The 10,862-nt window shown below is 39.6% G+C and overlaps 1 protein-coding gene across 3 annotated transcripts in view; it reads right to left on the bottom strand.

Moving 5' to 3' along the window:
• Window positions 1-2,610: 2,610 nt before the first annotated feature.
• Window positions 2,611-10,862, bottom strand: part of pde9ac (phosphodiesterase 9ac) — a 51,929-nt gene continuing 43,677 nt past the window's right edge. The window contains exons 19-20 of one of the 3 annotated variants that reach the window (XM_061878252.1): window positions 10,495-10,577; window positions 2,611-4,541 (exon numbers count right to left, since the gene is read on the bottom strand). In XM_061878252.1, the coding sequence (XP_061734236.1) occupies window positions 10,527-10,577 (51 nt within the window). In that variant the 3' untranslated portion in view covers window positions 2,611-4,541; window positions 10,495-10,526. The remainder of the gene's footprint in view (window positions 4,542-10,494; window positions 10,578-10,862) is intronic. The other 2 variants (XM_061878254.1, XM_061878253.1) reach the window with 2 other exon arrangements.

Genomic DNA, 10,862 nt, shown 5'->3' with positions numbered 1-10,862 from the left:
AAGCTCTCTGCGTACTGTACGTGGGCTAATTGGAAGGTCACATGAAGTCTGGAGCTCTGTGCATAAAGTCTTTGCACTATGCACTTCAGCATCTGCTGACCAGTCTCTGTCAGTTCACGTGGCCTACCACTTGGTGGCTGAGTTGCTGTTGTTCCCAAATTCTTCCATTTTCTTATAATAAAGTTGACTTTGGAATATTTAGGAGAGAGGACTATTCAGGACTGGATTTGTTGCACAGGTGGCATCCTGTGACAGTTCCACGCTGGAAATCACTGAGAGCGGCCCGTTCTTTCACAAATGTTTGTAGAATGTCCATGCCCAGGTGGGTGTGCCAAATACCTTTTGGCAACATACTGTATGTGTGAAGCATCATTTCTAGCTAAGGTAACAAGGAAATAAGACCAAGGACCATTTGGCTTGTTGCTGCATTTATTGTTGAACAACAAGACAGGAAAAGCGTGATGAAAAGTTGATTAAAGGCCTACTGAAAGCCACTACTAGCGACCACACAGTCTGATAGTTTATATATCAATGATGAAATATTAACATTGCAACACATGCCAATACGGCCGCTTTAGTTTACTAAATTGCAATTTTAAATTTTGCGCCAAGTATCCTGTTGAAAACGTCGGTATGATGACGTGTGCGCGTGACGTCTTGGGTTGTAGCGGACATTTTTTTCCAGCCCGATCCAAGCTATAAGTAGTCTGCTTTAATCGCATGATTACACAGTATTCTGGACATCTGTGTTGAATATTTTGCAATGTGTTCATAATAATGGGGACGTCAAAGAAGAAAGATGTAGGTGGGAAGCGGTGTATTGCGGCCGCCTTTAGCAACACAAACACAGCCGGTGTTTCCTTGTTTACATTCCCGAGGGTGAAGCTTTACTATGGAACAGAGCGGTCAAGCGAACATGGTTTTCGACCACATGTCAACCGGCAGGTTTCGGTGAGAAAATTGTGGTAATAAGTCGGTTCTTACCGTAGACATGAGCAGAGCCTGTGTCGTTCTTCCTGTAGCCGTCAAAGAGGCAGCTGCGTGGCTTGCCTCGGAGACACTGGCAGTCACCACACCTGTCGCCACACCCCTCCGACTTTCAGGTACCATATAATCTCACTAAAACACTAGTAACACAATAAGCAGATAAGGGATTTTCCAGAATGATCCTAGTAAATGTGTCTAATAACATCACTCTCACTATCCTCATCCACGAATCTTTCATCCTCGCTCAAATTAATGAGGGAATCGTCGCTTTCTCGGTCCGAATCGCTCTCGCTGCTGGTGGCCATGATTGTAAACAATGTTCAGATGTGAGGAGCTCCACAACCCGTGACGTCACACGCACATCGTCTGCTACTTCCGGTACAGGCAAGGCTTTTTTATTAGCGACCAAAAGTTGGGAACTTTATCGTGGATGTTCTCTACTAAATCCTTTCAGCAAAAATATGGCAATATGGCGAAATGATCAAGTATGACACATAGAACGGACCTGCTATCCCCGTTTAAAGAAGAACATCTCATTTCAGTAGGCCTTTAAATAGCGCATCGACTTGTCACAATGAAAAAAAACCAAAACAGCGTTTTATTTGTCAGTGTTTGAAATCACTGGCCGTGCTGCAAGTATGTCACACCATTGTGTAGTGCACGTGCACACTTCATAAGACCCCATTTTCCCCTCACCAATGCAATAATCTCCTTATTTCTGTATGTGTTATTGCTTTGACATCCTGATGTTTGCACACAAAAGGGGAGTTAAAGAAGAGCAAATAAAAAGTCTATTCATTCATTTAGCCTTTGTTGACATCACATGGGGGTAATGTAATCATATAAAAACTGCATTGTGTGATGGTATGAAGAAGAGTGGTAAGTGAAAGCCTCGAGTGACACACAGGATCACACGTATACATTAGTCTTGAACACGCGGGGACAATTTGTTTAGTAGAATGGAATATATTGCTACATTGGGTAATAAATAAAAAGTCAAGCAGTATATTGACGATTATAGAAAACGATTGTCTTTATACACCATTACATATTCCGTAGTCATGTCAAATGTATTTATATATACATATATATATATATATATATATACATACAAAATCCCCGAAGAGCAGGAAAACCTGCAAAACAGGGATGAAATAGCCTCTGAGTTTTTTCCTGACCTAACAAATATTACGTTCTACGCCGGTATTGAGCACTGCATATATATATATATATATGTATATATATATATATATATACACACACACATATATATATATATATATATATATATATATATATATACACACACACACACATGTGTGTATATATGTATATATGTGTGTATATATATATATATACACACACATGACACACACACAAGTGTGTATATATATATATTTATTTGTGTATATATGTATATATATACATACATATACACAGATATATACATAGATATACATATATACACACGTGTGTATATGTATTTATATGTATGTACATATATACACTTGTGTATGTATATATATATCTATACATATATACATATATATATGTACACACAAACCCCGTTTCCATTTGAGTTGGGAAATTGTGTTAGATGTAAATATAAACAGAATACAATGATTTGCAAATCATTTTCAACCCATATTCAGTTGAATATGCTACAAAGACAACATATTTGATGTTCAAACTGATAAACTTTTTATTTTTTTGCAAATAATCATTAACTTTAGAATTTGATGCCAGCAACATGTGACAAAGAAGTTGGGAAAGGTGGCAATAAATACTGATAAAGTTGAGGAATGCTCATCAAACACTTATATGGAACCTCCCACAGGTGTGCAGGCTAATTGGGAACAGGTGGGTGCCATGATTGGGTATAAAAACAGCTTCCATGAAATGCTAAGTAATTCACAAACAAGGATGGGGTGAGGGTCACCACTTTGTAAGCAAATTGTCGAACAGTTTTAGAACAACATTTCTCAACGAACTATTGCAAAGAATTTAGGGATTTTACCATCTACGGATTCGTAAAATCATCAAAAAGTTCAGAGAATCTGGAGAAATCACTGCACGTAAGAGATATTACGGACTTTTATTCCTCAGGCGGTACTGCATCAAAAAAACGACATCAGTGTGTAAAGGATATCACCACATGGGCTCAGGAACACTTCTTAAAACCACTGTCAATAACTACAGTTGGTCGCTACATCTGTAAGTGCAAGTTAAAACTCTACTATGCAAAGCCAAACCCATTTATCAACAACACCCTGAAACGCCGCCGGCTTGGCGGCGTTTCAGGGTGTTGTGCTCATCTAAGATGGACTGATGCAAAGTGGAAAAGTGTTCTGTGGTCTGACGAGTCCACATTTCAAATTATATATTTGGAAACTGTGGACGTGGTGTCCTCCCGAACAAAGAGGAAAATAACCATTCGGATTGTTATAGGCAAAAAGTTCAAAAGCCAGCATCTGTGATGGTATGGGGGTGCATTAGTGCCCAAAGCATGGGTAACTTACACATCTGTGAAGGCACCATTAATGCTGAAAGGTCCATACAGGTTTTGGAGCAACATATGTTGTCATCCAAGCAACGTTATCATGGACGCCCCTGCTTATTTCAGCAAGACAAGTGTTACAACAGCTTGGTTTCGCCCCTGCTTATTTCAGCAAGACAATGCCAAGCCACGTGTTACAACAGCGTGGCTTCATAGTAAAAGAGTGCGGGTACTTTCCTGGCTCGCCTGCAGTCCAGACATGTCTCCCATGGAAAATGTGTGGCGCATTATGAAGCGTAAAATACGACAGCGGAGACCCCGGACTGCTGAACGACTGAAGCTCTACATAAAACAAGAATGGGAAAGAATTCCACTTTCAAAGCTTCAACAATTAGTTTCCTCAGTTCCCAAACGTTTATTGAGTGTTGTTAAAAGAAAAGGTGATGTAACACAGTGGTGAACATGCCCTTTCCCAACTACTTTGGCATGTGTTGCAGCCATGAAATTCTAAGTTAATTATTATTTGCAAAAACAATAAAGTCTATGAGTTTGAACATCAAATATCTTGTCTTTGTAGTGCATTCAATTGAATATGGCTTGAAAAGGATTTGCAAATCATTGTTTTCCGTTTATATTTACGTTTAACACTATTTCCCACTTATATGGAAACGGGGTTTGTACTTTTGAAGCAACATTTTTATATTTTACCATGATTTGCTGTGAAATGCTGTATTTGAAGATGTTTTGTTGAAACTGATAATGATAATTCCCCCCCCTGAAACCTCCCTTCTGAACGTGTGCTGTCAAACATAAAAACAAAGAGAGATAGCGACGTCAACCCCACAAATAAACAAGACAAGGGGTCACGCGGGGTCTCCTCTCCGTTACCAAAGTCTAAGTCACAAAGTTCAAGATGCCATACCCTCTCGGTGCCTAAGTTTAGTCGAGCGTGCGGTCTCTCGGCACTCCCCTCACGATGCAGCGTCTTCACCCGGACGTCCGCCCCTCACTCCGTTTTTTTAAAGTCTTTCCTTAATTTGAACACAAAAGAGGACCCCTGCAAGGAAACAAGACCCCCCCAGTTAGGGACATAGAAGGAGACAACATACAGCTAAGGGTTTTAAATGAAGCAGCAACTCTTTTTATGCCAGTCTTATTATTATTAAGGCTCTATTTAGGACAACAAAAAAATAGATGTAATTGAAGGAAAACAGGTATTAGTGCATGAGCAGAAATTGTAAGGTTAAGAAGAAAAAAAAAGGATGCATGACAGTTTCATCACATCGGGCCTGATCTACTAAGATCCAAATACTATAAAATTGCATGTACTATTAGTGGCCCTGTTGCGTGTGGTGTACAAACCCTGCATATGCAAATGATACCTGGTGCAGACCGCCCCATTTAAATAAGCCTATCGCGTGTACTACGGCATAATGTGGCCATGGAAACACTAAATTCTCTCCACATTCATGACATTGTGCTTTCCAGCATGTGGGTTTTGCAATGTTGTTGAACAAGCAGCACACATCTAGGCTCTGTGACACGTTTTCTGCAGTACAGAAGCGCAATTTGGACGACAGAAACTATTTTGAAGCACACCGATGGTGCGCATTCAGGCGTCTAGAATGATCCAAACAAGAAAGTGCAAGACATTTTCTCATATAATAGATTATAATAATATTTTCCGAAATGAAAAAACACCAGCAGACACCAAAACCTGTCAAATTAATTAATTTTTATCAACCCCGCAAGTCTTTTAAAATTATGAAATGATATTGCTGATTACTATTTTTGAAAATGTATAACAAAAGATTCCTTGTCCAGCTGTTTTTACAGCACAACCCAGCTCCTTTCTCACAGCCATATGCGTGACTAACATGCAATTTACCATGAATTGATTAACGTGGACCAAAACTTAAACAAGTTGAAAAACGTATTCGGGTGTTACCATTTAATTATTAATTGTACGGAATATGTACTGTACTGTGCAATCTACTAATAAAAGTCTCAATCAATCAATCAAAAAAGATTGCACTTACTAAATCAAGCTCCTTTCTCACAGCCTTGTGCATATCCAACAGATTGCACGTACTAAATTCAGCTCCTTTCTCACACCCATGTACGTAACTAACAGATTGCACGTACCAAGTTAAGTTCCTTTCTCACAGCCATGTACGTAACTAACAGATTGCGCATACCTAATTAAAGTCCTTTCTCACAGCCATGTGCGTAACAGATTGCAAGTACTAAAATAAGCTTCTTTCTCACAGCAATGTGCGTAATTAACAAATTGCACATACTAAATGAAGCTCCTTTATCACAGCCATGTGCGTAACTAACAGATTGCACATACCTAATTAAAGTCCTTTCTCACAGCCATGTGCTAAATTAACCGATTGCACGTACTAAATCAAGCTGCTTTCTCACAGCCGTGTGCGTAATTAGCTGGTTGCACAGACGAAATCAAGCTCCTTTATTCCAGCCTTGTGCATAACTAACAGATAGCATGTACTAAATTAAGCTCCTCTCTCACAGCTATGTGCATAACTAACAGATAGCATGTACTAAATTAAGCTCCTCTCTCACATTTTTTTTGCATAACTAACTGATTGCACGCACTAAATTAAGCTCCTTTCTCACAGCCATGTGCGTAACAAATAGATTGCACGTATTAAATTAAGCTCCTTTCTCACAGCCATGTGCGTAACTAACAGATTGCACACAGCCTTGTGCGTAACTAACAGATTGCACATACTAAATTCAGCTCCTTTCTCACAGCCTTGGGCGTAACTAACAGATTGCACGTACTAAATTCAGCTCCTTTCTCACAGCCATGTGCGTAACTAACATATTGGACATACGAAATTAAGCTCCTTTCTCACAGCCATGTGCTTATCTAAGAGATTGCACATACTAAATGAACCTCCTTTCTCACAGCCATGTGCGTAATTAACAGATTGCATGTACCAAATTAAGCTCCTTTCTCACTCATGTGCGCAGTTAACAGATTGCACGTATTAAATCAAGCTCCTTTCTCACAGCCATGTGCGTAATTAACAGATTGCACAAACTAAATCAACCTCCTTTCTCACAGCCATGTGCGTAACTAACAGATTGCACATACTAAATTGAGCTCCTTTCTCACAGCCATGTGCGTAACTAAGAGATTGCACGTACTAAATCAAGCTCCTTTATCACAGCCATGTGTGTAATTAACAGATTGCACATACTAAATCAAGCTCCTTTTTCACAGACTTGTGTGTAACAGATTGCACGTACTAAAATAAGCTCCTTTCTCACAGCAATGTGCGTAATTAACAAATAGCACATACTAAATCAAGCTCCTTTCTCACAGCCATGTGCGTAACTAACAGATTGCACATACCAAATTAAAGTCCTTTCTCACAGCCATGTGCTTATCTAAGAGATTGCACATACTAAATTAACCTCCGTTCTCACAGCCATGTGCATAATTAACAGATTGCACGAACTAAATCAAGCTCCTTCCTCATAGCCATGTGCGTAACGAACAGATTGCACGTACCAAATTAAGCTCCTTTCTCACAGCCATGTGCGTAATTAAAAGATTGCACACACTAAATAAAGCTCCTTTCTCACAGCCATGTGCGTAATTAAAAGATTGCACACACTAAATAAAGCTCCTTTCTCACAGCCATGTGCGTAACGAACAGATTGCACGTACTAAATTAAGCTCCTTTCTCACAGCCATGTGCATAACTAACAGATTGCACGTACTAAATCAAACTCCTCACAGCCATGTGCGTAATCAAAGGATTGCACATACTAAATCAAGCTCCTTTCTCACAGCTATGTGCGTAATTAACAGATTGCACATACTAAATCAAGCTCCTTTCTCACATCCTTGTGCGTAACTAACAGATTGCACGTACTAAATTCAGCTCCTTTCTCAAAGCCAGGTGCGTAATTAACAGATTGCACATACTAAATCAAGCTCCTTTCTCACATCCTTGTGCGTAACAGATTGCATGTACTAAATTCAGCTACTTTCCCACGGCAAGGTGCGTAATTAACAGATTGCATGTACTAAATTAAGCTCCTTTCTCACAGCCATGTGCGTAATTAAAGGGGAACATTATCAGCAGACCTATGTAAGCGTCAATATATACCTTGATGTTGCAGAAAAAAGACGATATATTTTTTTAACCGATTTCCGAACTCTAAATGAGTGAATTTTGGCGAATTAAACGCCTTTCTGTTTATCCCTTTCTGAGCGACGACGTCAGAACGTGACATCACATCGGTCGTCAACGCCATTTTTCCCTACCACATCACACGCATCGAGTCAAATCAGCTCTGTTATTTTCCGTTTTTTCAACTATTTTCCGATACTTTGGAGACATCATACCTCGTCGGTGTGTTGTCGGAGGGTGTAACAACACGATCAGGGACGGATTCAAGTTGATTTACGTAGAATGTGCATCGATTAGCACGGCATGCTAATCGATGCTAACATGCTATTTAGGCTAGCTGTGTACATATTGCAGCATTATGCCTCATTCGTAGCTATATTTACATCCAGCCTTTCCCTCCATCCACATTTAATGCCTAACAAACAAATACCAGTCGACGGATTTAAGTTGCTCCAGTGTCAGGAGATGCAAAAGTCCCTCGTTTGGTTTTTACCGGCGATGCTACGACAGAGATGGCAAGAATGTCTGGATATCCTGCGACACTCAAAGCAGATGCATTCCCAATGATAAAGTCAACGAAATCACAAAAGTGAGTGTTGTTGATTTTATTGACTTATGTGCTAATCAGACATATTTGGTTGCGGCATGACTGCCAACTAATCGATGCTAACATGCTATTTAGGCTACCTGTATGTAAATTTGAAACTATATTTACATCCAGCGTTTCCTTCCACCCACATTTAATGCGAAACAAACACTTACCAATCGACGGATTTAAGTTGATCCAGTGTCAATTCGAAAGTCCTGATCGGTTGGTCTGCAAATTTTACCGGCGATGCTAAGACAGACATTGTCGAATAGCGTCAATAGCTATTCGCTCAATAGCTTCAGTTTCTTCTTCAATTTCATTTTCGCTATCTGCCACCATACTCCAACCATCTGTTTCAATACGTGTAATCTGTTGAATCGCTTAAGCCGCTGAAATCCAAGTCTGAATCCGAGCTAATGTCGCTATATTTTGCTGTGCTATTGGCCATTGTTTGTATTGGAATCGCTACGTGACGTCACAGGGAAATGGACAGTGGCTCAGGCAAATAGCGAAAATCAAGCACTTTAAAAGCTTTTTTTAGGGATATTCCGGGACGGGTAAAATTTTGAAAAAAACTTCGAAAAATAAAATAAGCCACTGGGAACTGATTTTAACCCTTCTGAAATTGTGATAATGTTCCCCTTTAACAGATTGCACGTACTAAACCAAGCTCGTTTCTCACAGCCATGTGCGTAACTAACAGATTGCACGTAATAAATTAAGCTCCTTTCTCACAGCCTTGTGCGTAACTAACAGATTGCACGTACTAAATTAAGCACCTTTCTCACAGCCATGTGCGTAACTAACAGATTGCACGTACTAAATTAAGCACCTTTCTCACAGCCATGCGCGTAACGAACAGATTGCACGTACCAAATTAGGGTCCTTTCTCACAGCCATGTGCGTAACTAACAGATTGCACGTACTAAAATATGCTCCTTTCTCACAGCCATGTGCGTAACGAACAGATTGCACGTACCAAATTAAGCTTCTTTCTCACAGCCACGTGTGTAACTAACAGATTGCAACGACTAAATTAAGCTCTTTTCTCACAGCCATGTGCTTATCTAACAGATTGCACGTACTAAATTAAGCTCCTTTCTCACAGCCTTGTGCGTAACTAACAGATTGCACGTACTAAATTAAGCACCTTTCTCACAGCCATGTGCGTAACGAACAGATTGCACGTACCAAATTAGGGTCCTTTCTCACAGCCATGTGCGTAACTAACAGATTGCACGTACTAAAATATGCTCCTTTCTCACAGCCATGTGCGTAACGAACAGATTGCACGTACCAAATTAAGCTTCTTTCTCACAGCCACGTGTGTAACTAACAGATTGCAACGACTAAATTAAGCTCTTTTCTCACAGCCATGTGCTTATCTAACAGATTGCACATACTAAATTAAGCTCCTTTCTCACCGCCCTGTGCGTAACTAACAGATTGCACGTGCTAAATTAAAATTAAAAGTTTCAGCTTTTATAAATCGAATTGAGAGTGCTCGATGATTATAATTCTTGGGCGTTCTGCTTTACTTCATATACATGAAGACAAACACGCTAAACGCACCGCGCTTCTTAAATTTGCTCACTTAAGCGATGCAATCCTCTGCGTATGCTATCAAGTTTGCATGTGTTTTGGTACAATAATAATAATAATTATAATAATAATAATAATACATTTGTAAAAAGCACTTTACATTGAGTAAACAACCTCAAAGTGCTACAGTGTTGTGCTACACGAATAAAATAAAAAGATAATAAAAAATAAATACAAATAAAAACTACAACAGCCTAATAGCTAGAACTAGTATGCATAAATCTATAAAAAGGCGTTTTTGTTTTAATTTTTAAAAAGAAGGGTTTTTAGGCCTTTTTCAAAAGCATCCACAGTCTGCGTTGCCCTCAGGTGGTCAGGGAGAGCAGAACGGTCCAGAGACTGGGAGCGGCGGCGCAAAAAAGCCGGTACACGCAAACCTTGAGTAGATCAGGCCCTTTATTTTTAGGAGGACTGTATTTGATTACGTTGTTATGTTTATTGCAACAGATTTTAGTCTTTGCCCGTGTCAATCTTACGGATTTTAGCCTTTTTGGGTAAAAAAAAGCCAACTCCAGTGTGATGAAAGTGTTTAGCATGTTCCTGCAGTTCCGTCTCTTGTCGCTACTCAGAGAGAAGTAGTTGTAGAGGAAGAGTGGTAGAGAGAGAGAGAGTGCACACAACCAAGGAGTTTGTTGGCTTTTACTTACACAGATACCACTGCACTCACTCACTGCACAGCTTACTTCTTCTTCCCGCCTAATGACATATTTTCAGTTTTTTTCTTCTGTGCCTCATTGAACAAAAGACACACCTTTATGTTAGCAAGTGGCTTTGGAGCTCATACATGTGTGTACCTCATATAAGACAAACGTTTGGCACATTTTGATGGCGTGCACATTGTTTTTTGCAATTGCTCACAGGGGTTTTCAAACTGGGGGATTTTCTGGAGGAAAATAAAAAAACATGAGCAGGTTTAAAACTGCATACAGCAGCAGTCAAACGTTTAAGTAGCATAAGAAAGTGTGTTTAAACCTTTGACTGGTGCTGGATATACAGTATTTATTTTTGCCAATCT

The sequence above is a fragment of the Nerophis ophidion genome, linkage group LG18 (assembly GCF_033978795.1).
Source record: "Nerophis ophidion isolate RoL-2023_Sa linkage group LG18, RoL_Noph_v1.0, whole genome shotgun sequence".
Taxonomy (NCBI): domain Eukaryota; kingdom Metazoa; phylum Chordata; class Actinopteri; order Syngnathiformes; family Syngnathidae; genus Nerophis; species Nerophis ophidion.
The sequence above is the reverse complement of the archived record's forward strand: the minus strand, read 5'-3'. Positions and strand labels throughout refer to the sequence as shown.